We start from the raw sequence: 27,278 nt of genomic DNA on the forward strand, positions 1-27,278 counted from the left end.
CATTCAATATTTAATAGTATTCCATGATAAACTACATTTTTTTTTCTAATGAACAAATCAAACAAATTTAAAAGGACAATGACAATAATTTAATATTGAAATTTAAATAAAATAAATTGATATACAACATTAACAAAGATAGAATATACAGGAAAATACACTAGTACATTAAATCAATTTATTGATGGTTGTTCAACTTTGTCAATCAATCCAAAAGCAACAGCTTCATCTGCACTCATAAAATGATCTGATTCCATACTAGCATCTGAAAAATAAATAAATTTTATTTGTGTAATTAATTATTATAAACAAATATTCAATATTTAAATTGTACATTTTAAGCTTGTTTCTTATTTTATCTTCTTTTACTCATTTTTATGCAAAATACACTGTATTATAAATTTATAAATAACTACAGGGACTAACTATTAAATTAAAAAAAAAAGGTAAATAAAAACCCTACTTAACAAAAAAAAGATGTTTGGCGATTGTAAACTGCGCCCTACTTATTATATAAAAGGTGACATGTAAACTTTGCCAGATAAAATTTTAAAAACCAACAACTATATTTTTGCAAAATTATCTTTAATGTACATTTAATTTGTTACAGCTATATATAATTTTAAAATGTAAGACAATTACAAATATTACAAATAATAACATAATGTTGATACATATTCATCAATTGAAGTTTGACTACTATTATATTTATTAACTAAATTTTGTAACTACACGGTTTTTTTTTTTTTTTTGTGTGTAATAGAATTTTGGTACTTAAAGGGTTCATTTATATTATTTAGCTTGATAAATGTTTCTATTTGAATTTCAATCATAGAGACTTTAATAACTCTAAAAGTTAATGAATTATTAATTTGGGCGCATTTTACATTACACATTTTTAACATAGTTAAAATGTTAACGTAGTTTACGTATGCCCGATGAATTCATTTTGGCCAAAAGTAATACAGTCACTTTATTATTAAATATTTGGTCAATACCAACTATAACGGTATAAATAGATTAGTGATGATATAAATAGGAAATAACTTTAAATTAATCCGAATATTTTGAAATTCACATTACATAATACTATTCATAAGTATCTCAAGTTTCTATAAATACTACACATTTATTTTCAATTGAATATATTGTTTTATTTAAATTTTAACTTTAAATGTCTATAAAACAAGAATTATACTTAATATATTTTTTTAATATTTAAGGTTTAAATAAGAATTACTTATAATATTTTCAGTTTTAATTTTTATTACTAACATTTATATAAAACACTAAAAATAAATTGATTAAACAAAATGTATAGAATAGTAAAATTAAAAATTAATAGAGGATTATATATATATATATATAAAAATTGATTAATAATACTAGACTATTTAAAATATTTTTGGAATAATTAAATAATCTTACCAATTTTATCTGCTGGCATTCCTGTGTGTTTAACATAAATGTCAATTAACGAAGATTTAAGCCTTAGTATTTCATCAGTAACAATTTTCATATCTGATGCTTTTCCCTGCAATAGTTTTAATAAACTGATTAAATTGATTCTTAATTCTACACTCATCAAAATAATTTAAAATAAACAAATATAATTAAATACATAGATCCATATAATTTAGGGTTATGGTCACTAAATTTCAAAATATTACAATGTATTACCTATAAGTTTTCAGTTTTCAGTTTTCAGTTTAGTTATATTTATGTTGAGTGGTACTACTGAATACCATCCCATTCTGTAATTTTCAGTTATTTAAAATTGTTTTACTAATTACTTATTGTACAAACATGTATAGATTTTAATTACGCTTTGTAACAAAAAAAAAAAAAATTGTATTTATAGTATGATATATATGTTTAAAATAATTTTATGTACATAATATATTAAAGTAAAATTTATATATATTTTAATTTTAGATTAAACATTATATTATATGTTATTAAAATATAATATTTCATAATTTTGACTATTAATGGAATATTTGAATTGATGAGTAAAATTTAAAGAAATTAACTAAAATATTTAATGTATAAAATTTCATTAAGTGATTTAATGAAATATTTATTAAAAAAAAAAAAAACCAATTAGTCTTGAATAAACTATAATAATTGACTATCACCAGACAAAAGGTTCAATCTAATCAGGTTATTTAAGTATGTTTACATAATTTGTTGGTGTATCACAGATAATAAAAAAAATGTTTAATAGGTATTAAGTTTACATGGAATACACAAACATTATTATTAACATTATATCAAATATAAATAAATTAAAACTGGATGGCTAACTTATAACTATTGAATTTAATTATCCTTCTTATTCAGTTTAATACTAATTCTACACTACTTACATACAAATTAGTATATTAAAAGTTAGAAATAAACACTCAAACCAAACATAACTTAATATATTATCGACAAACGCATGAAACTTATGTATTATTGTCTTGTATTAATATTTTTAAATTAATTTAATTTAATGGTACACACATATTTCAGTAATAAAAAATACATACAAAATATATACTTAAATATTTAGTTAATACATCACACTCGCACATACATAATTATTTATATTTATATACATTTTAATAAAAAATACCTGCATTCCACCAGATGGCTGATGAATCATGATCCTTGAATGAGGCAACGCATGCCTTTTACCCTTTGCTCCGGCAGCTAACAAAATACTTCCCATACTACAAGCTTGTCCTATGCACCAAGTTGATACATCTGGCTTAATGTACATCATAGTATCATAAATTCCTAGACCAGCTGTAACACTACCACCAGGGCTAAACAAGAATTATAAATTTATAGTTCATATTGTATACATTAACACTTATCATATATTAAATAAAAATATTTTACCTATTAATATACATATTGATTGTGGCTTTTTGATTTTCAAATTGTAAAAACAATAATTGAGCTATTACCAATGAAGCCACATGGTCATTGATCTAAACAATGTAAAATATATATTCATATAAAAATAAACATAATAGATAAATAAAAATAACAAATTATGAGAGATTAATTATAACTTAAATATTCTTACCTCTCCCATAACACAAACTATACGTTCTTTAAGAAGTCTAGAGAATATATCATAAGAACGTTCACCACGACCAGTTTGTTCTACTACAATTGGTATAGTCAATCCACGAATACTATTAGAAATTGAGCCATTACTGAGTTGTAATAATTTGCTTGAGTGCTAAAATAAATCAATTTAAAATTATAACAATATTCTGTATCTTTCTTGAGTAATTAATTTAAAACATAAAATTTAGTTTAAGTTAATTTTTGAAAAAACTCTTATAGTAGTAGGTACCTATATATATTTAAATTCGATATGTTTTGTCCAAAAGTGAACAACTTATTTATCTGAAATAAAATATTGTATTTTCAACAAAATAATTTTTGAGTATACCTATAGAATTTTCAAATGAACAAATTATGTTCTATAAAAATTTACCTGTATTATATTGCGAGTGTGAGATAAACTCATTTTAAATTTCACTTAAATAACTGAAAATTATAAATTATAAATTAATATTAAATTTTATCTATGGACCACGAACTAAGAAAGTAACTAGTAGTTAAGAACTATAAATTTGAAAAAACAGTTAATAGTGAATACTTAAACTTAATTAGCACAGAATAAATGAAAATAAATTTATTTTGCGGTAGTAATTACTTACGGTATTAATTATTACGTTATCAAGCAATATTTGATAAGAAAATTCAGTGGTTAACAAAATTTTACCCTTTAAAATAACCCTTAGATTATAATTTGGGGTTAGTACAGTTCGGCCCCGAGATAACAGGCAGAATAGTTTTCGTGTTTTTTATCAACTACCTATTGGTATTATCTGTTGGCAGATATCACAAGTTGGGGGAAAAAATTTAAAAATTCATTAATTAATAATTATTATATAAATATTTTATTTTTTTTTTTATTTTTACAAGATATTTACAATCTGTTCGAAAGAACAATAAGCAAATTTGATAAAAGAAAATATATATGAGTATTATGACGGAAGAAGCCACCCAATGATGGCACTACCAATTTTGAATATATAGTTATGCGAAATTATAAGCTAGGATTCATATATCTAACAAATCACGACCCCAGTTACGCTTAAGACGTCTAACAGGATTACCGGGTATCGTAGGAACTGCTAGGTTTTTTGTAAGTGGGTTAGGATGATTGGGTAATTTACTGTGGAAACGCTTATAGTAAAGTTTTGCTTCATCTTGAACGGTTAGATATTATGCATAGAATTAAGTATGGATGGATGAAGCGGAGAGAAGCATCAAGTGTTTATGTCATAGAAAAATCCCAATCAGGTTAAAAGGTAAATTTTATGAAACAGTAGTAAGGCCGGCGATGATGTATAGGTAAATCGAAATGTTGGGTTATAAAACAATTAACAATGGAGAGGAAAATGAGAGTTGTGGAGATGAGAATGTTAAGGTAGATGAGTGGAGTGACGAAAAAGGACAGAATAAGAAATAAGTATTATTTAGAGGTGCCTAGTATAGAAATGGCTCTAATAGTTGGCAAAATGCGTGAGAATAGGTTGAGATGGCTAGGATATGTTTTAAAAAGAGAAAACACTGAGGCAGTTTCAGTGATAAAGAACATGAGTGTGTATGGAAAAAGAGGAAGACCGAAAAAGAGATGGTTTGAAGTTATAGAGTGCGATATGAGAATAACTGGTGTTAGTGAGGACTAAGGAGGATGCTAAGGATCATAGTAAGTGGAAATTGAGGATCAGAGTGGCCGACCCCAAATAGTTAGGAGCATAGATCTGAATACCTGATATATATCAGTTAGGAGAGAAGGCGAAGGAAAAGAAGAAGATATCACAAATTAAGAAAATACCTACTATCTTAATTCGTGTCAGATATTGTTTTGTTTACTGTTATTTGTTAATTTGTTATGAGCGCGAATTAAAATAAAAATATTTTGGTTTGTGGTTATGAGTTTATGACTTTCTGTACTGATTGTACTTAATGATATTTAGACATAAACGTGTAGACCGTGTAGTGCAGTAACTATGTGTTACCTAATGGTAGCACGGAGTTAACTTTTTTACGCCGAACGACGTTGGATTACTCGAGTTAACTATAGTTGAGTTTTTGAACGCACTCCTGTAGTTATTTTATTATTCTTTTTTGTTGCTATTTAGGCATTTAATGTTTATGACACTTACTTTACTATCTCCATAATCCGTAATCACTAGTTTTAGTAAAAAATAAAAATATGAACATTAAATGCTTCAGATGTTTGTTATTTCTCAGTAGGTACTAAGTGAGATCAATGAGCAGTGAAGGCTTGTTTAGTAAGTAAAACTTTAAAATCCTTTGTTCACAATATGTATTCATAAATATTATAAGTGATTGAAAAATAAGGTAATATAAAAAAAAGTTAAAATTAAACATCGAAGTTTGACTAGAAATATCAGTAGATTTAAAAATTTAACCTACAGTTGCTTGTTTGTCATAACTCATAACTGTTATGAAGTACCTATTGAAATGATTCCTTATGAAGTTACAATACTATCACCGAGCAATTATGTTTTTATTTACTCATGCTTAACAGCATAGCATCTCAAAACGGTAAATTATAAATCTACTACCTAGTTTGTGTATTTAATTTTAAACCTTTTTTTTTTAAAAGAAACTCAAAGTAGTGTTCGATCATTGATAATAGATAAAAAATATTTTTCTCAGATGATGACCATGTTAATTTATCACTCTTTAATTTGGAAATTTGGAAATAATTTGGAACGTTAGTTTCTGAACACAAGGTATGTAACATAGTATACCATATCCCAATATCAATTAATTTTCATATGAATACGACAAATCCCGGACGAAAAGTCCATTTAAAAAAAAAATGTTGAAAAAAAAGTCCGGATTCATTTTTTTATTGTCCGACAAAAAGTTCGAAAATATAATTAAAATATTTTATTAAATTTTCATCAAAAATACAAGGGAACAGTGATGGTAGATGATAGCATGCAGAAAATAATGATTTCGAACAAGCTGTAATCCAAGCAGCAAAAACCTTCATTGGTGACCATTTAATAATACAAGGTTGTTTTTATCATTTGTGCCAAAGCTCACATAGGAAACTACTAGAGTTAGGATTACCGATTAAAAAATAAATATAATAATGATAACGACTTAATCATTATCATGGCTTAGCTTATTTACCGGTACATAAAGTGATTGAAGACATAGATGCGACATACGTAAATGTTATTGGAACATACAGAAAAGTCGAGGTTACAAAATTCAGACAAAATAAGCCATTTTATCCACCTGAAACATGGAACGTACATGAGGCTACATTACACTCTAGACACCGTACAAATAATATTTGTGAAAGTTGGAACAATAGGTTTGCGCATTTAATCGGATATAGACATATAGCCATCCATAGGCGCAAATACTAAATAGGGAGTTAGTAGTTACATTGGCATATAATTACATAATATATTCAACAACAATTCTCCACATCCCCTCCACATAAAATAAAAATATTTTTTTTTATTTATTAGCTTCTAGTAAAAAATTATTACTCAATGCACATATTATATTTATTATTAACTAGATAATAGGTACCTACAGTATTAAATTTATTCTCCTGTTGAATTTGACAAAGTCATTTAATACTGATATTATTTTATTATTTATCAATTATTATGATTTATACTGATACCTTAACAATATTAATTAACCCTCAACTCCTGAATCTTTCTTGGAGCATTGTTGATCTCATCCATGTTTTTAATCTCCTAACACACGGGGGTTATTTTAACGCGCAATATTTTTACCGTGCGGTAGTCATGATGCACTGTTTTCGAAATATCGCACGATATTTATGTTCCCAATATTTCATAAATCAATTTACTCTATTGTAATTAAAATGTGAAAAAAAAATTTTTACAGTCAAAGGGAGCAGCAGTCGAAAACAACATTTGATTATTAATAGGTACATTCAATTTTAACATAAAAGTAAGTATTGGGGGGTTTAGCCCCTCCCAAGCTACACCCTATTTGCGCCTATGTAGTCATCCAACAATTTAGAAGCTGATTATTAAATTTCGAGAGGAAGTGGGGGTATATAAAGCAAAAATAGCATTACATATTTACATAACATGGGACCCTTAAGAAAAAAACACCAATCAGAAAAAAGTATAAAATTACAATATTTATGTGTAAAAATTAGTAATAATGAGTTGACAGTAGAAGAGTTCTTAAATCGTATTGGCCACTGTTAAAGAAAACGTAATTTATATTAAATGTACCTAGGTAATATTGACAATTTTTTAAAACATGTTTTAATTGACTTAAGTAATTTAAATTATTAATATTACTGTAATAATGGTCGATATTTGTATTATTTAAAATTATTATTATTGTAGGCATCGATGTTTGTAATTGAATTATTTGTTTTGTGTAGTATGAAATATGAACACCTATGTATAATATAATATAATTATAGATGAAAATTTAATAAAATATTCTAATTATATTCTCGAACTTTTTGTCTGACAATAAAAAAACGAATCCAGACTTTTTGTTCATTTTTTTTTTCAATAAGGACTTTGTGGCCGATTACCGAATACGACATGACGTGTGTATGGAAATAAAACAAAAGCTATATGTAAAACCAATGTGGATTGTCTGGTAAATAGTATGTTTTGGATTTATGTATATTTATTATAGTTAGATGTTAATTTTTTTTACGTCGAAAATACATTTGTTGAAAACTTGACTTAACGGTTTTGTTATCAAACTGAATTTAGGAATATGAATGTGTGAAAAGTCTGTAATTCTGCTGCCTCTCTGCCGGCTTATTACAGGTTATAATTAAAAAAAAATACTTATATGATCAATATTATTTGGTTTTAGCTATAAAATAATAAATATATTTTGTATTTAAATTAATCCAACTATTCATCATTAAGTAATAGGTTATTAAACTAATTTAAAGATATTTAATAAAATTATAAAAAAAAATTTATTAACATTCTTAAATCCTATTTATTTAAATAAGAAATGTTTATTATAGGGCTAATTGTACAGTTAACAGATTACAGAATGTCTTGAGTATGGGAAGAACATTTTTAAAAAGATTGCGCCGCAATTGGACAGGCGGTCATCAGTGGTCTACTGTTTTAATGTTAAGCATTGCATTTGGAGGATTTGGTATAGATAGGTAAATATACATATTAGTTAGTGATTAAAACTGAAATGTTATTTCAATTTTTATTAGATTTTATTTAGGATATTGACAAGAAGGCATAGACAAACTATTCATTTTAAGAGGTCTTAGTGTTCGGACACTAATCAATGTATTATTAATATCTATTAGATACCTTGGTCCAGCAGATGGTTCTCTATACTTGTAAGAAAATGTTAAGAAATTGGATTTATTAAATTCTGGTTGTTTTAAATATGCATTATACTATTATAGTATACAATTTAAAATCACTAAAATATTCTATTTTGTCAATATGCAGCTAATTGTTGATTTTATGTACTTAAATTATTTATTTGTAACTTACTGAAGAAATAAAAAAAATAGACAATTTTTTATACTAATAATATCCAGTTTAAATTCCATATAGTTATTTAATAGTAATTCCGCTATAATAATTAAATAACACATTTTCTAAAATATATCTTTTTTATTTAAAAACATTTTAATTAAATAAAATAACTTATAATAAATGCAAATTGGAAATAATTTAAAAAATTTGTTTCCAGTATAAAATCCAAATCATAAACAATGAATGAAGTCGTAAAGTAGTATAAATCAAATAAGTATGATACAATCTTAATTATAAGATATATAAGTATAAATAAATTTAACTAAGTTTTAACTTTATTAGGGTTTATATTAAATATTACTTTGAGGTCATCTAAAGTAATCTTATTACCTTCTACATTACTATAACCACCAAAAACATTATTAGCAATCTCAATTTTTTTAGTTTGAATTGTTTGGATTGATGTTTCAATGGTGTCATTACAAACAAACTTGTACACATTGACTGGTTTTTGTTGTCCTACTCTATAAATGCGATCACATGCTTGAGCTTCAAGTTGTGGATTCCAATGAATATCCACCAAAAACAAATGGTTGGCCACTACCAAATTGAGACCAACACCACCAGCAGTTAGTGACAGTAATAATATCTGTAGGAAGATTAATTACAAAATAAATATAATATAATATTAAAATGAGTGTCCATTCATATAAACATTGCATAAAAGGTAAGACTAACAAAAACACCCAACAATGTTCAGATTGTTAGGAAACTTTCAGGTTGTAGTGACTTTACAATTCTTTATATTTTAAGATACTTTAAGATGTCGAAACTTCTTTAATATTTAGTATCACATCTGGCTTATTGTGACTATCATAATATTTTAAATTAAGTTTCAATTCTACTACTAATTTTGTTATTTATAATTAATGATCATTTAAATTGTTAAGAATTAAAATAGTAACATTACATAAAAGAAATTAAACATAAAAAAAGCCTGGTCAAGTGGGTACGCTCTTCTGTACAGTAGATATTGAGTGGACCTCAGACAAAAAGTAGGTCACTATAATGGGCATGTTAAATTTGAATCCAATGATTGGTATCATTGTATATAAAACACAATTCTGGGCGGAGATATAGTTTAATAAAATTAAATCATGTACAGAATTATGTTGATTAAAACAACTGATGTTATGTTTCCTAGTTTCTACGACTAGTAATTTTTAACTATAACAAAAATCTAAAATTATTTTATAATAAATCGTTATTTTACATTTAAATTTTTTTTTAATTGATCAACGCTCAACTTCTTTTAAAATTATTGTTAGCCAAACTTATAGTAAACCTTGAATTAAATTTTCAATTTTAGGCTACTTATACAACATTTTTCACAATTTTTTAATTATAAAATAACTTGCAAATATTTATGATTTGGACAAATTTTTGTCAATATTTGAACTTTAAACGCCAATAAAAAAAAATTATGCCTATGTATTCATATAATTTTTGAACCACAATAAGACTAACTCAAGAGAAACTTTGTATTAAATTTCCAAGTATTTTGACATTGCTAAAACAATTTTATTGGAATTAATAAAAAAAAAAAAAAACTAATAATTCAAATACCTATAATAAATAGCCTTAAAATTAGTAAAATAGTTTGAAAATTAAATTATGAAAAGAAAATACCAATCTAAATAACTGGTGAAATTTTCAAATATCTACGACTTCTTTTAATAATAATATTAATAACAAATATTTAAAATTGTTTGAGAATAAATTATTATCGTCACACAATTTTGTAAAAATTTAAAATTTAGATCCTCATAACATTTTTCTATAGTGATGCTCAAGTTTTCTTTAGTTATTAGAAAGAAAATTAATGAAAAACTTTGTGTTAAATTTTTTAACTTTAGATATATAAATAAATTTTTTTATGAATTTTCAACTATAAACGCTTGTAAAAAAATTGTAACCAACAATTTTGATTGTTTTCAACTACAACAAGAAAAACTAAGAAACCTTGTATTAAATCTTCAAGTTTTTCTTTTAGCATCCAAAATTTTTTTTTAAACTGTTTAAACAGTTAGAAATAATATTGTCTGATAATTAATATTAACTTGAAATTAATATGACTATACTAATATTAATAAATTAATAGCAATTCTATCTATTGCAGTGGTTCTCAATCTTTTTAGTACACGACTCAAATTTCCCCTTAAAAATCTTTTGCAACCAACTTTGTTTCACTTTTCAAAATGTAGTAAAAACAAAAATTTGTATTATATAATGTGTACATTTTTATTAGGTATTTAGTACGAATTATTATTTGTTACCTATGTAATTTTTGGTACTTTATTGTTATAATAATATAATAATATATTTGATATTAATTTAACATAAATTTCTTGGAATCTATATTAATCAAAAAAATGTTCGCGACCCACCAAAAATTGACTGACGACCCACACTTTAAGAAACACTAATCTATTGCATCAGAAATACTTTATAATATTATTATTTAAATACCATTTCAATTAGTGTAAGCTCACTAAACCAGAAAAAATATATAAAGCTAAAAAAAACTAATAATTTATAATTTATTAAAGGGTAGAATTAAAAAAAAAATAATTGCTGATTTTATATTAAAATAATGTATATACTATATATAATTTATAGAAAGTATAACACTTGATATAAAATTATATTTTTATATACCTTTGGTCCACTGTTGACTTTGTTAAATTCACTAATCATTTTATTTCTAAGCAGAACAGGAACAACTCCACTAAATATCTCAGTTTTAACATTATACTGAGATAATTGTTTATTTACAAGATTTAACACACTTGGCCATTGGGAAACAATTACTGCTTTATCTTCTGTACACAATACTTTTTCCTTAACCATGTCACAAACAGCTTTTATCTAAAAGGAATAAATCATTGTGTAAGTATAATATACAAGTTAATAAAAAATGTGTACAATAAAATATATAAAAAAAAAAAATGATATGGAATCATAAAAATACTTTAAAGCTAAATTAATTATTTTCATACCTTCGAACTAATCCATGTTTCTTTAAAAATTACGTTACTATTTTTAACAGTATCTTTTTCAACACTTGGAACACCTATAGACATTCGACTCAAATGATCTACTATATCTACATCACCAATATCTTGTATGCCATCAACCTTAAGACTTTCATCTTCCAACATCTATAACAATAACATCATTATATTTATGTTTAACTATTAAATTATCTATCAGGAAATAAATAAGACACACACATTTTTTAATAAACATGGATGACAACATAACTGCCTTAGTCGCAAAATTAATACTAAGATATGATGTGCTTGAATGTTTTTGTTATTCAATAGCTGTTTGAATAATTTATCCAATTCAGGATGATCTTTAAAAATATTATTGTCACTATTTTCTATAAAAAATAAAAAAATTATTTCAATTAATTATTATTAAACAATATACTTCTTTTCAGTATTGCTTACGACTCAAATATTTAGCTTTGTTTATCACTGGAAAACCACGTTCAACAGCATTTTCTTTTTCAGCTTTTTCATATAGATATTTGGCAAAAAGCGTACTATTATAAACATTTTTTTTTTAAATAAGTTTAAGGAAATTTTCCGGAAAGACATATACAAACCTTGAGAACTGTAAAACTTTTTCATAAGCTTCTTTTTCTTCCTTAAACAAATCAACTTTTATAGTATGAAATGTTTTTGGTGGTAAATCAAATGATGTTGTTTCTTTTAATTGATCCTTTGTACGTCGTAACATTAATGCCTTTATTAACAAGGAAAGTCTGTTTTTACCAGCATCATCATTATTTCCTACCCATCGTTTCCAAACCTGTAAGCAAAATTGTTTATAATAGCTTATTTTACTAACATTCATTTTTATAAAAACATTAAATTATTAGAGAAAAATTGTTTCAATATTACTTCCAAAAAATCTAGAGGCTAATAAAATTAGAACCATATATATATTTAATGAATAAAATAGAAAAATAGATACAGGACCATTATTAATATATAATAACAATAACAATAAATAATAATTTTAAAAATGTGTTAAATAATACAATATAACTGACAAATTATAACTATAAGTTAATATTGTTACAAGTACAAGTAGGTAGTTAAATATTTATAAATCATATGATTAAGAAATAAAGAAGAAAATCTATAGAAATCAAATAAAAATATCTTAATTAAACAAAATATATAAAGTTTAAATTGTTGCTATAACATAAATAAATTAATAATACTTTTGTACTTAAATTATTTATGTGAATATTATATTATAAAGATTTATCATTTTTTGTTAAAATCTATAATTAAAAACTTATACTTACTGCCCATTCATCAAAAGGCCGGCACTTAATAAATTTTAATAATGCATAAAAGTCTGCTTCTTTATTATGAATTGGTGTTCCAGTCAATGCCCATCGATTTATACCAGAAAGTGAACACACCGCTACAGAAGTTTGACTTTTAGGGTTTCGAATTGTATGGGCTTCATCAAGAATGATTCGGCACCATTTTATTTGATATAGTGGACTCTAAAAATATGAACTAGTTAACACAATACTATTGAAATTTTTGATACAATAGACACGAACTCTTTTATTATTTTTTTGGTCCCACATGACTGTATTATAAGTAGTTATAACTATATGTTTTTTTGCCAACTTTCTCGCAGAAGGCTCTCTACTTGCGCCATAATATTTAATAGAATCTAAAACTCTTGGTTTTACTTTAGATTTTAGTTCGTTTTCCCATTGGCCAATTAACGATGATGGACATACTATAAGGGTTCCTCCTTTAAAAGCTAAAAAACCAAGCGTTATAAAATAATTTAATACTTAGTGTAAAGTAAATAATAAATTTATACAATTATGATTTGAGTCTTCAAAAGAATCATCTGTATCAGAGTCTTCACTTTGGTCCTTCTTAGTTTCATATGCTTTAAGAATTAGAGAAATCATTGTTAAGGTTTTTCCTAAACCCATATCATCAGCTAAAACATTAAACAAAAATTTATTTTAATATTTAAAAATTGTTATATGAACATAATAAATGTTATTAATATACCTAAAACACCTCCATGAGGTTTTTGGATCTCTCTCCACATTAACCAAGCGATAGCATGCTTTTGATGGGGCATAAGCTCTACTTTAAGTGTTTGTGGGTCATCAGCTAAAATATTAGAAGATGGACACGTTCCTAATGACTTATGTAAACTATTAAGGACATCCAAAGTCATAGTTTGCTGTGTACGATAAGTATTCAAAGCTATGGGAAACAGTAAAATGGTTTAAGGTTTAATTTATAATTAAAAAATAGTTATTGGTACAATAAGTAATATATTATATTTAAAAATACCTTTGTCACCCATAGCTTTTATGTCGATATTACCAGCAGCCTTTTTTGTCAATGCATTATTAATATCTAATGTTTGCAAATAATTTGAATGAGGTTTTTGAAGTACTTTTGGTTCATCTGTATAGAATCAATCAGAAACATAAATTAAGCATTAATAATTAATTATATTTAGTTGACTAAAATGTATAGAATAGACATTGTTAAACCTGGGTAACCTTCCAATTTTTTGAGAACATTATTGAATTGTGTTGTAGTATCTCTAAGTGCACTTTCTTCTTTTATTATAGCTCTTTTTAATTTATAACCTCCATCGGGTAATAAATTTAAATTTGTAATTTTCATAGTGTTCTAAAATTAAAATTAAATCAATTTAATTAAAGATAAAAACATATATTTCATCTACTGACTTTCATGTTGGCAATATTTTTTGTAAATCGTCTCAAAAGTTCTTCTAATCTTATTTTTTCCATTTTCAGGGACTGAAAATCCTCACTCATTGGTTTTTTTGAATCATTGATTAAAATATCTTTTGACAATACAGAAGATTTTCCATCAACCTTTTCATCAGTTAAATCAATTGTTAAATCATGATGTTTTGGTGGTAAACATAATTTAGACGTTTTTGGGCTATCACCAATTAAATCAATTGTTTCAATAATTTTCTCATTTTTTTTTATATTTGACGATTGTTCAATGTTTACATTATCAGAGTTTGGATATTCTAAAATACTACTCTGAGATATTGGATCATGTAAAGAATAAATAGTATTTGAAAATTTCAAATCATCGATAAATGGTCGGTTTTGTTTAGAAGATGTAACAGTTGATTTTTGATGTGCAGACAGTTCATCATCAGAATCACTAGGTTCAATTAAAGATAAATCATTTAATTTTGCTTCAATATGAGATTCTTCACGATTAACATTCTTAGGTATTTGAAATGTTTTATGTGGTGAACTTATAATATTGTCTTCAGAATCTGATTCTAAAATTAAATTGGTTTCCTAAAAAATATTTTGAATAATAATAAACTTATATAAAAATGTTTAAGCCAATAAATATCTTACATTACAGATATTCTTTGTCATAGTTTGACTTTCTTCACTAGAATCTAAGATTATAGCTTGATTGGTTTTAAACTTTCTAAGAGGTTTAAAAGATTCATTAGCTATAATATTTGTTGTATCAATAGGCTTATCCATATATTCTTCAAGTAAACATTCTTCACCACTTTCATCAGATTCTATTAAAGATAGACTTTTTTTAGATGAAGAATCGTCACTTGATTCCTAAATAAGAAGTATAATATCTGAATATTAAAATTTGAGTATAATTAAATTGAAATAAAAATTTACATCCAAGTTACTATTTTTTGATTTTTCATCATCACTTGAATGTAATATATTTCTATACTTAGCCATATCTCTTTTTGAAGGTTTAAAAATAGACTCATTTATTGAGCCATCTGAAGAAGTTGTTTTATCGTGATATGATTGTTTTTTATCTATTTTACTATTTCTAAAACAAAAATTAAAAATTAAATTACATTACAATAAAATTTAAAAATTGTATACAATTATTAAATTGCACATAGGTATTTATATCATATACTGTAAATAATAAGAAAATCTAAACTAAAATATCAATAACAAAATTCAACAATATTTTAATAAAGCTACCACATTCATCCATTCACCACATATTGAATATATAAAAATAAATGTTCAAAAAATATTGGTTATTTAAACATATTTTTGCATAAAGGTACACAATATTTTATAAGGCCACTATCACACTTGCGGAATAATCATGACATGTAGCGATTTTATATTTTCTGTATGGAAATTCCGCAGTAATGTGTCCAGTAGTATTTAAATGTATGAATTTGGATGTTGCAAAAATTCCATCCCGAAACGTCCACCGTGGATATTCAGCAAGTGTGACACCAGCCTAAACTATGTATTGTTCATATAACTTATCAAAATTAATGTAATTGGTAACAAGTAACTAACCTTATAATAATTTAAGTCATAATAGTCTTTATGGTAACCTTTGAATTAAAGCTAATGAACAGAGAACTTAAAAGAATAGTAAAATTAATGAGTAATATTTTAAATAGGTAAAGCTTTTTTAATTTTGTACAAAACTAGTAAATATCTTAGAACATAAATTTAACAAGAAATTGTCAATAATACATTTTTATGGAACAAAAATTAAAGAAATATTTAGTAAGAATTTTAAGTTACTAACAAACCATAGTTTGGGACAGAGTGACCAAGCGTTCTAAGGCGTTGGTTGCAATGTGAACCATCGCCGGTTCAAACCCCCGGTCACGGACAGTACCTCTCTTAGGGCAGTCAGTGTCTGGAGAGAGAGGACGCCATCTCCCATTGAACAAACCTACAGGTGCCCACTAGAAATTCTGCCAAATGGCTAATAGGCGTCCAAACTCGACCTTAGTGTCTACTCCCGGACATAGCGACATACGAAAAAAACCATAATTGATGGTAAATAAATAAGCCAGTCTTGAATTGTAATTTTTAAGTACGATAACATTTATATTTAAAAAAAAATATTTTTATCTATCGTAAAATACAAATGATTATAAATTAATATCATTAGTTGGATTTATTATTTTAAACTAGAATAGTAGCAATTAGCTAAGATTCTAGATGTAAAAATTAGAAAACCATGTTAATATTTTTTTTTAGTAGGAACTTTTTTTGTTTTAGTATTAAGCTTATGATATTGACACAAGATAATTTCATATCAATATTTTAATTTTTAATTTCCAAAAATTATTTTCATAAAAATATATATTTAGCATAGGTATTTATATGAAGTGTCTTCAAATTTCAATGACAAAAATAGCATGAATTGTGTAAAAACTCATATGATTTCCATAATTTTTACTATACTCACTATAGAATAGTTAATTTATATTAATCCTTAATTGGTCACACATTGGTCTTGAAATTACTTAATTTGGATATTTAAGATTTAACTTGTAGCTTTTGGTCTAAAAAGAACCAGTTCTTATTATATTTACTTTAAATTAGTACAAGCACCCATCTCAACTATTTTAAATACAAATTTAAATTAAACAAAATTTTTGTTTTAAATTTAATTTAGTTGTATTTAGAAAGGAATAATTAAACAAGATGTCGGACAATAAAGCAGGGTCAACCACAAAAAATGCATTCTAAACTTTAAAAAGTAATGGTTAATTATTTATTACATCATTCACAAAATAAAATGTAAAAATTTTACAGAAAAATCAAATGTTAATTCATTGGTAAGTAGCAGATTCCTAACTTAGCATAATTAACAGTAGGTACCTACATTAATTTTACGAACATTAATAGTTAATAAATAATACCTATTTATTAATATTACATATACCTAACATTTTAAGTTAAATTAGTTACTGAAAAAAACTTACCTGTCCGACTCTTCTGAATCAGACGTATCAGACAATCTGAATAATGTTCTATCAGATTGAATATGTGTAGAATCATTTTTAACATTTGGTTCATCTAGAGTGGGTGTTTGTCGCTTGCGGCGAGAAAAGGCTTTTTCCGCTCGAGCACTGTCCATATGAGAATTTGAAGAAGCTCCATCATCGCTATCGTCCGATGACTCGGACATTAATCTTCTCGCAAATCTACTGGGGAGTTTGGAAGATGTGGACCGTGAAGATTTCATATTTCAGATATCAATATAAAAAGTGGTGCGTTAATTTTATTGCGGTATTATAAGGGTTTTAGATTAGATTTAGAATAATCCACCATAAAAGGAAAAACAATCGTCTAGACAAAAAAAGAAAATTATAACACTGAAGACAAAACACACAAAATCATATTACATAAATATTTGTTTTGAGTTTTTTGTCAAATCCTATTGCTGACTGAACTATACTAGTGTACTACTGTGATCTGTGAAGTGTGTAGAATGTATAGACATTAACGTCATACGAAGTAGGCAGTAGCCAAGTAGGAACATAAACAGTAAACACAACTTTGAAAACTGAACTCACGCGGTACTTTCACGATGGTACTGAACCTAACCGGTTGTCGATACACTGGCTACTGGCTAGTAAAGTAGTGACTATTACTGATGAGTGATGACTGATGAGTATTGTATAAAGATGTAAGATTTATCAATTTTCGTTGTTTCTGCACAGAGTAGACTGGTTCCTGGTTGATTGTTAACATGATAGAATAAAGATTAACCGTTGTCGTTTGATTTCAAATTTGACCAATCAACGAACAAATAATTTCTGTGATTGTACGACCAGCAAAAAGTGAGCCGCGATACCAATGCTCCGGGTGGCCGAATTTCATCAGGGTTTCCACAACTGATTGTCATGGCTCACTTTCGCAGTTTCGCAGTTTCGCTGGCCTTAGTGGCGCCTTACGTCTTATTTTTCGTAATAAATCAAAAACATAGACATATTAATATGTCTATGATCAAAAACCACTACCGTTACCTACCTTGTAGCTGTCAGCCACGATTAAAGAATAAAGATAATATGATATATTTTTAAATCTTTAATCGTGCCGTCAGCCGAAAATGTTACGCGACGGAGAAGTGCAGGGAATTACATAAATCAACTTATTTTAACCCCATCTATATTTATATGACAAGGCTGTGAATTTAATGCATTTGCGTTTTTTTTTTCGCTACATTGTATGTTCGGATTCGGATTTTTGTATAAATGCTTTATTTTTTAATATTTACATTTTTTCGGTTAATCTGTTCTAAAATGTCATTAAATGTATTTGTATAAACTGTGACTTATATAATAGTTTATTATGGAAACAATTCTATTTTTAGTCGGGCATTTAACGTGTATTATAGACTATTGTACTATAATGAATTCGAAATTCAATTAATTTACTGATATCAACTTGTAGGTACTAGGTATAAGCAAATACTATAAATGATTATTTATAGTATTTGGTATAAGCCAATTAAAATCATTCTCAAGTCTAATTAATTATTATCAATCTTATATTCCAATGTCGTCAACTATTTTAGGGTCACTATATAATTTAATAATAAAAAAATGTCTTGTGGTTTTGGACTTAGGTCAAGAGTGCGAGTTGGCATTTTAAAAAAGCAAAATCAGTGTCAAAAAAGAGCCAGTTATTAGTCACTTCCCAGGTCGCAAGTACCAGACTTCTTGCCATTAGGCCGGTGTCACGTTTGCGGAATAATCGCGACATGTTTTGAAATGCGATAAATAAAATACAACAGATAAGAAAGAAAAACCTATCATATTTTCTTCAAGTACATTAAACAGCAGCTAAAAAAAGTTATTCGCAAATCGATCGGGAATCATTAACCATTATTTTTAGAATAAAAAAATATTTGTCGTTAAAGACATTATTTTATCAAAACAAAAATATTCCAGTACATGCTTCGTCAAGACTACAGAGATGGGCTATATTATCCGGTTATGATTATGAATTTCAATATTGAAAGGAGTCAAATATAAGTAATGTTGATAAACTATCTAGATTATCTATAGGGGGAAATCTTAATGAAGATTTAGGTTCATTAATGTTAGTTGAACAGTTATCATTAACGTTTCACGAAATAGCATAGGAAATAAGTGAAGACGTTGTTTTAAAATTAGTTTATGAGCAAGTTAGGTCTGATTGGATTGACTATAAAAATTATTAAAATGAGTTAGAACAATATTTTCATAGGAGGTTTGAGTTATCGGTTGAAAAGGAATGTTTATAGGAAATAGACTATACTACTATAGAGTAGTAATTTCAAATATATTTTAATTTTAGTAGATGGTGGAAGTAAATGGATAGAGATAGAATGTTGGGCTTTAAATAATACACCAGCAGCAAAAATAATCGGAGTTTTGAGACGTTGTTTTTGTATCTTTGGATGGCCTGAAATGTGTGCGATAACGGACCGACGTTCGGTTCAAAAGAATTAAGTCATACTGTAGTTATATTATTGTTATAATGATATAAAATTATTACACTCTCCGCCGTATAATCCAGAGTCAAACGACTTGGCGGAGAGAGGACGGTGTACAAACTATAAACAAAATAAGAATTACGTCATTATGTAATGAGAGAGAGATAACAAGAATGCAAACGAAAATAGACTATGTATGTATAGGTATTAAGCACACGATCAATAATATTGAGTCAATAAAATTGTATCAATAAATTTCCAACCCAGTTTGAATTTCTTCAATATATTGTACAATCTGAATATATACTAGACCAGGGGTCGGCAATATGCGGCTCCCGAGCCACATGTGGCTCTTTCGGTGTAAAGTTGCGGCTCTCCAGCTACACACACAAAAATTATTATAATATTATTATATTGTAATAAATTAATTTTATTATTATTATGTCTATTAAAATTTAAAAACAAAATTATATTAAAAAAAGTAGGTCAGCGAATTTCGGTGGTGGATGTTTGTCCATCGGTCCTCGGACACAGAATAGATGAAATTTCATCTATTCTGTGCCTCGGACAGGATAGTGTAATTTTATTGGAATATGATTGCATTCGATAAAAAACGATTCTGAGCGAACGAGGGGGATCTTTTTTATTTAATTTTATTCGTTTCTATGGTGATAAACAAAGCCGTAATTATTTTACACCACATAATCGTGTAGATGTACATTTTTTCAACTTTAATCGCTTTTATTTCGAGTATCATTTCGAAAATCGAAAAATGACTTCTTTAAAGTACCAGCTCAAGAACATTACCTTTCAGAAAATATGCTACACTTGTACTTTTAAGCAAATTTAGGAGGAGAAAAAGTGTTTACAGAATAAAAAAGAAATCAACATCATTGTAAAACCGATACATTCCTCGTTCCGCTCGGCGCTCAGAATCTAAAAATTACGAACATTTTTAGTTGTTCTTTAAAATCTGAAAAATTTTGTAAATTATAACTTTTGGCTCTTCCGTCAAAAAAGGTTGCCAAAGGTTCCTGTTCCAGACCCATGGGCCATGGCTTAAATATTTAAGTTAAACGTTAAATTTGAAAAAAGTTACTTAACTTAGTTTAAACTTAACAATTTCTAATTTGTAAAATAAAAAATCCAGACACATAATAATGTTTATTAGTGCTTATTTATAATTTTAAATAAAATATATTTGATTCGCTTTTCAGTGAATATTTCATAATAAATGCATTTATTTTGAAGCATATTACAGAATTTTTAGAAGCATATTTTAAGGATTTTTTGTGCATATAAATCCGGACCATACTTATTAGACATTGCTGAAGCAAATTATTAATCTACATTATTAACATTCTTGAAAAAATGGTTCATATATTAATACTATAGTATATTATTTATTTATATGGTAAATAAAAAAGCAGAATTTTTTTTAAGTGATAACAATATTGTTGATAACAATGCGCACAACCAAGCAACCTCCAACCATCCAATAAATTACTGGCAGCTAAATTCAAGACAAGTAATAATCTTGATAGTAAATACAGAATAGATTTAAGGTTCTTAAGATAGATATAAAAGATAAACAATAATAATATAAAATATTAACAAAAATTAATAAATTAATAAAATATTAATATTAATAATTTAATAAAAGGTTAACTAAACTCAAAAATAAAGTTTTTTAAAATTTTTTCTAATCTTTCTAACGTTTTATATACCTAGTTTATTTTTTCTAAATTCATGAATTATTTTTCTTTAAAACTTATTATTTATACTACTTTACTACATCGTTTTAGAATATATTAAATATAAATTATTACAGTTTAATCGTAAGATTGTGTATTTGAACCCATCCTGATGTAAGTATTCATTGCATTATTATTTATAAAGTACATCCATTTTTTTAAATTTATACTAAAAAGAAGGGGTACATAATTTTGTTTCTATAACAAAATATTAATTTTAATAACATTTCTTAAATATCCAATTAATTTATATAAAAAAACAATTACATATTATGGGTATATAGTATATTATTTAATAGTTTAATACTTAACACTGTTCATAGAAAAAACTATTTAGATTCTTCTGAATCTTACCATTTTAATAAAAATGCAGTCTCAAGAAAGTCAACCAAAGTATGCAAAATTAAATATAGGTGGTTCATTATTTTACACAACAATAGGCACATTGACCAAGCATGATACAATGCTTAAAGCTATGTTTAGTGGACGGATGAAAGTACTTACTGATACTGAAGGTATGCCTCATAAGGTAGTATTATATAGGTACCTAGAATATTTAATAAATCATGTATTAATAATATTTTCTTGTATTATAAAAATGTTCAGGTTGGGTCCTAATTGATCGTTGTGGAAAGCACTTTAATTCTGTGTTGAACTTTTTACGTGATGAACATGTAGCTCTTCCAGATAAGACACATGAAATTGCTGAGTTATTAGCTGAAGCCAAATTCTATTTAATATCACCGCTTGTTGAATCTTGTCAACAAGCTTTACGGTCTAGACAATGTAAAATTGAACCTCAATGTCGTATACCTCTTACATCTTCTAATGCAGACTTATGTCAACTCATTACAATGAGTACAAAGGTAAATAAATATCTCCTTTGAAATTATATTTTAAAATTTATTTGTCTTTTATTTTAGCCGACTGTTAAACTTCTAATAAATAGACACAACAACAAGTATTCATATACAAGGTAATAAAATATAAAAATTTTCTGTGTGATACATTTTTCAATTAACTTTTATTTTCAGTGCTTCTGATGATAATTTATTAAAAAATGTTGAATTGTTTGATAAACTTTCATTGCGTTTTGGTTCAAGATTTTTATTTATTAAAGATGTTACTGGTTCAAGTGAAATATGTTGTTGGAGTTATTTTGGATTGGCAACCAAAGTCGCTGAAGTTTGTTGCACATCTATTGTGTATGCTACAGATAAAAAACATACAAAGGTATTAAGGTTTATTTTAAATGTTATACTTGATATTGAAATATATTTGTTTTTATTTAATAATATAGTAAGTTCCGCTTAATGCGATTAGTGATTGGTGATTAAACTGGTTTAGGTTATTTTGATTTTATAAAGTGGTTTAATTCCATAAAACATTTTTTTTTTTATATAATTCTATATTAATACATATGCTTAAAAATAATTAAATAATACAATTTTGCATTACTTTTTGATTATAAGTTTTCATTGTTTTTATGATTTTATGATCAAGCTATAGTGCTATACAAGTGACCTAGTATTAAGCAGTAAACATGTCTAATCAATGTTTTGTAAAATTAATTTTAGATGTGCCATACAGTTATCAAGAAGTAGATATAAACGTTTTGGTTTTATTATTTCTCTATCCTATTTTTGCAAAAATTGATAAAAATTAGTCATCCAAGGATTTGAATTAGTGGATTTTTAATTTTACCTATAATTAAAAGATGTTTTTTTTATCTGTACCCTTTTATGTTGCAAGCCAATAGAATTGTAAGTCTGCATTTGTTTATTTGTTTTTATCCATTGACCATGCTCCCTTTAAAATCAAAAGTAAAATCTAGTAGAGCTCAATGATACAGACCAGTTTTGTTTACATTTTATACATCATTAGATGCATAATTAGACAAAACTCTTTTAAGTATCTTTCGCATCTTGATAATCTGTATATTATTTTTTCTCCATATGTTTTTTTTTTAAATAATATTGTTTTTGTTTTTTTAATCAAAATTAATTTTATAAATCAATCAGTTTGAAATATTATAAAAACAATAAGAATGTCCATAAAAGTCATTCAATTATCCAGTACTTGGTGATTCTAATAAAAGGTTAATTAACATTAGTAACATAAGATTTGGTTTGGGATTTTAATTTTTGATTCCAACTAACAGTTGATTCTATAAAGCAATGATCATATTAAGTGGAACTTATTGTATTATACTAGGTAAACTAGCCTAAATATTATTTATTACCTGATAAGGAAAACTGTGAAGATAAAACAATAATAATCTTAAGTTAAATTATTTTATTTAGGTTGATTTTCCAGAAGCAAGAATCTATGAAGAATGCCTTAATCTAATGCTTTATGAGAATCGCACTGAACCAGACCAAGAACTTATGCAAGCTACTTCTTGGCGTGGTGCTGTATCAGGTGTGTCATCAGCTTATGGAAGTGATGATGAAGATGAACGAACTCGTATAGTGCTTAGAAAAAGATTGGTTTAGTATTCCATAATTAGTTTTTTGAAAAAAAAGTTTTGAGTAACAGTTAATTTTAATTAGTAATTACTAATTAATATACTTTCGTTATATTTTCTTACCCTTAAACTTTGCTTCTTTTGAAATTCTATTTGTTATTACTACTATGGAAGTTAGATCCAAAAGGACTACTGGATCAAATGGTTATATTCATTTGAATAATTGAGAGGATTAACATGGGATTAACAATTTTAATAATTTATTCTCGACAAATGTTTATATTGTATTTTATATTCATAGATCTTAGTTATCTATTTTATTAATTTATTTTTTCCACTCATACACCAACGTGTTCAAACAGTTCTTCTCTTGCAGTAGTTGAGGCCATAATCCCTCCTCACCCACCAAAAAAGAAAAATTAATTTTTAGTATTAAATTACTACAAAATTTTAACTGAAATATTTTTGTCTTCTATAATATTAAGTACTCTACTGACTAGCTAATTTATATATTTGTATATTAATATTTTTTATCAATGTAATTTTACAAATTTGAATATTGTAATATATCATAATACAGTTTCATAAGATTAGTTTATTTTGAGTTATTAAAATAATTATATTGTTTTTGTTTTATAAATAATTGTATATGTTAAAATTAAATAAATAAATAAATAATGTTTGTTGTAAAATGTGTATAATATGAATACATAATAATATACATTTATAGGATAATACTAATTATATTTATAAAAAAAAATATGTTAGTAACATATTAGTAAGCAAAGTAACTTTGTAAATAAAGTAAGTTCTTTGATTAGCAGCAATAAACTTTCTATTTACATTCTATACATTTGTGCAATATATAAATACTAATAGATATAACTGCAGTGGCATATTTTCAAAAAAATTTTGAAGGGTCCACAGCTTATTCATCATTAAATAATTTATATAAACTATGTACTGTAAACTATACACCTATTACCTTTATCATTCATTATATTTAGCCGTAATTTGGAAACCATCGTCCGAATACACAGAATACTAATTTCTATAAGTATTACTTAATTGTACTGCAGGAATATGAATCTGTTTTTTTTCTGTGTGAGGGGGTCCAGTATCCCTGGACCCCCCCTGTAAATACGCCACTGTATAGCCGATATAGGGAAAAACAACTTTAATAATTTAGGTTTCGATTAGCTAGGGGAAACTATCAAATTTTAATAATCATCATTCCGGCTGTATCTGGTAACTAGTAAGATCAAGTCAATAGTACCCAAGGCTCAATTTTTTTTATGATTTAATCTGTCTTTATGAACTCATGAGTAATCATACAAATTTGTAAGAAAAAAATTATATTTAACAATAGTATAAATCAATAGAAAAATAATTTTTATTTTAACTTTGTTTTAGATTTTAAAATATATACTTTTTTTAATGAAAATACATTAAATGACTTATTCAAGTTTTACAAGTTGATTACATAAATGAATTATTAAGTTTGATTGTTCATGAGTATTACATTTAAATACCTATTTATACTTACATATGATTAGAAAATATTAGTTTTGAGTTGAGTTGAAACAATATTTGCGTGATAACTAATAGTAACATAAGTAAAACCCATTTAGTAACTAACAACCATAATAATTTAAAAAGAACAGTAGTTCAAAACTATGTTATTTTATAATATAACTTTTAGCCTATTTTTTTTAAGTTTCTGAGCGCCAAGAGGAAGTGGATAGTGAATATGCAAGTATGGTATGCATATTTAGCATTATTATTTTTATTATTTCTATTTACAATTTGATGCCCAAAAATTAATTATAAAAATCAAATCATAGTTGTTCTATAGGAATTAAAGGGTTTTGCATTCAAATATAATAATAATAATAATAAAAAAATTTCTCAATAAATGAAAAAATTAAATTGTCAAGAATAGTGATAGAATACAAATTGGAAATTAATGAGTTCAGGTGATATGTGTACGTGGAAGTTTTCTAGAAGATACAGGCAAGAGTTAATAGAATGTTTATGTTAAAAGTTGTTAACCGTTGTGTAAGGTATGGTTGCTAACATACCATGGAGCTTTTATTATTAGACTTTATAGATTAGAATGATTGAAAAATATTTAAATTTGATATTTGGGTGGCGCCTATATGGATTGTATTAAAAAATTCAATAAATTCAAATCTAATACTAGAAATATATATTGCACATGCATACTATAAGTGTCATAAATTAGATTTTTCAATTAAAATATGTGTTTCAGTACCTCGTCCTATGTTTCCCAATAAAATCATTTCAATACAATTTCATCCGGCCGAAATATTTTAATTTTACCAGAAATAATGATCATACTGGAAAGTCAAAATTTAACCATACCTTAATTTTTAGGTTTAATTAATTTACAAGGAATACATATAATTCAGTATTGAATCTAAACTACACAATATTTTAAACAAATAGACACATTGTATTATTGAACTGTAACTTTACAATAAATATGATACATAACATATATTGCAAAATTGTTACATATTTAAAAAATAATAACAGTACATTTTTAAAACATTAAAACATAAATTAATGCATGAAATAAAACTCGATAAATAACAAATTTATAACAATTTTTGAATATCTTCAAATAAAGATAATAAGAAATTAAGAATAGCAATATTGTAATAGCATTATAATGAAGTAATTTTATATATTAAAATATAATTATCACACAATGTCATATTAGATCACATAAACTTATAAATTATCAATCTGATAAAATGTATCACAATATATCAAAAAATAAATATGAAAGTATATAAATTTCACATTTTAAAATATTGTTATCACATATTTAAACATTATTCATTTAAGTTTATTATATTATATTACTCACTTTTAGTAAAATATATCACAATTTTTTTTAGTATTAAAATGAAGTCAATTAAGACAAATAATAATTAAAGTAATGACAATAAGTTTTATTGTTCTATATGCTCTTATTGGAAAAAAATAAAATATATATTATCAAATTATTTTATATGAATTTGTCGCTAAAAACTATTTTCAATATTTTTACCTTTTTATTGTTTCTAATTTAAAGTTT

General features: G+C 25.7%; 4 protein-coding genes across 10 annotated transcripts; 2 read left to right on the forward strand and 2 right to left on the reverse strand.

Moving 5' to 3' along the window:
• Window positions 1–66: 66 nt before the first annotated feature.
• LOC114119785 (ATP-dependent Clp protease proteolytic subunit) lies at window positions 67–6,300 on the reverse strand. Of its 3 annotated transcripts, XM_027981481.2 has the most exons (7): window positions 3,726–3,832; window positions 3,500–3,552; window positions 3,080–3,238; window positions 2,890–2,981; window positions 2,621–2,813; window positions 1,429–1,534; window positions 67–265 (listed from the first exon to the last, which is right to left on the reverse strand). In XM_027981481.2, the coding sequence occupies exons 2-7, from the start codon at window positions 3,530–3,532 to the stop codon at window positions 174–176; spliced, it is 675 nt and encodes a 224-aa protein (XP_027837282.1). In that variant the 5' UTR covers window positions 3,533–3,552; window positions 3,726–3,832; the 3' UTR covers window positions 67–173. The 3 variants fall into 3 exon arrangements, with proteins under 3 accessions (XP_027837282.1, XP_050057906.1, XP_027837281.1); XM_050201949.1 differs by lacking the exons at window positions 3,500–3,552; window positions 3,726–3,832 and adding an exon at window positions 6,250–6,300; XM_027981480.2 differs by lacking the exon at window positions 3,726–3,832 and having other exon boundaries at window positions 3,500–3,719.
• Window positions 6,301–6,917: 617 nt separating this feature from the next.
• Window positions 6,918–8,559, forward strand: LOC114119792 (TM2 domain-containing protein 3-like). 2 transcript variants are annotated; one of them, XM_050201950.1, is made up of 4 exons: window positions 6,918–7,350; window positions 7,614–7,728; window positions 8,114–8,260; window positions 8,329–8,559. In XM_050201950.1, exons 1-4 carry the CDS (start codon window positions 7,341–7,343, stop codon window positions 8,375–8,377), a joined length of 321 nt encoding a protein of 106 aa, XP_050057907.1. In that variant the 5' UTR covers window positions 6,918–7,340; the 3' UTR covers window positions 8,378–8,559. The 2 variants fall into 2 exon arrangements, with proteins under 2 accessions (XP_050057907.1, XP_050057908.1); XM_050201951.1 differs by having other exon boundaries at window positions 6,927–7,350; window positions 8,318–8,559.
• A 224-nt stretch (window positions 8,560–8,783) lies between these two features.
• Window positions 8,784–18,272, reverse strand: LOC114119783 (transcription termination factor 2-like). 2 transcript variants are annotated; one of them, XM_050201945.1, is made up of 17 exons: window positions 17,874–18,272; window positions 17,451–17,817; window positions 15,364–15,526; window positions 15,076–15,297; window positions 14,416–15,012; window positions 14,224–14,356; window positions 14,009–14,125; window positions 13,718–13,918; window positions 13,518–13,643; window positions 13,246–13,454; window positions 12,979–13,185; window positions 12,268–12,473; window positions 12,110–12,204; window positions 11,888–12,039; window positions 11,654–11,815; window positions 11,313–11,522; window positions 8,784–9,243 (listed from the first exon to the last, which is right to left on the reverse strand). In XM_050201945.1, exons 2-17 carry the CDS (start codon window positions 17,711–17,713, stop codon window positions 8,917–8,919), a joined length of 3,390 nt encoding a protein of 1,129 aa, XP_050057902.1. In that variant the 5' UTR covers window positions 17,714–17,817; window positions 17,874–18,272; the 3' UTR covers window positions 8,784–8,916. The 2 variants fall into 2 exon arrangements, with proteins under 2 accessions (XP_050057902.1, XP_050057901.1); XM_050201944.1 differs by having other exon boundaries at window positions 8,785–9,243; window positions 14,215–14,356.
• A 2,998-nt stretch (window positions 18,273–21,270) lies between these two features.
• On the forward strand, window positions 21,271–24,873 carry LOC114119799 (BTB/POZ domain-containing adapter for CUL3-mediated RhoA degradation protein 3-like). Of its 3 annotated transcripts, none has more exons than XM_050201947.1 (6): window positions 21,271–21,479; window positions 22,079–22,220; window positions 22,312–22,571; window positions 22,629–22,681; window positions 22,740–22,938; window positions 24,009–24,873. In XM_050201947.1, exons 1-6 carry the CDS (start codon window positions 21,363–21,365, stop codon window positions 24,198–24,200), a joined length of 963 nt encoding a protein of 320 aa, XP_050057904.1. In that variant the 5' UTR covers window positions 21,271–21,362; the 3' UTR covers window positions 24,201–24,873. The 3 variants fall into 3 exon arrangements, with proteins under 3 accessions (XP_050057904.1, XP_027837298.1, XP_027837297.1); XM_027981497.2 differs by having other exon boundaries at window positions 21,372–21,479; window positions 22,029–22,220; XM_027981496.2 differs by lacking the exon at window positions 21,271–21,479 and adding an exon at window positions 21,547–21,819 and having other exon boundaries at window positions 22,029–22,220.
• The last annotated feature ends 2,405 nt before the right edge of the window (window positions 24,874–27,278 follow it).

Source organism: Aphis gossypii, chromosome 2, assembly GCF_020184175.1.
Source record: "Aphis gossypii isolate Hap1 chromosome 2, ASM2018417v2, whole genome shotgun sequence".
In the NCBI taxonomy this organism is placed as follows: domain Eukaryota; kingdom Metazoa; phylum Arthropoda; class Insecta; order Hemiptera; family Aphididae; genus Aphis; species Aphis gossypii.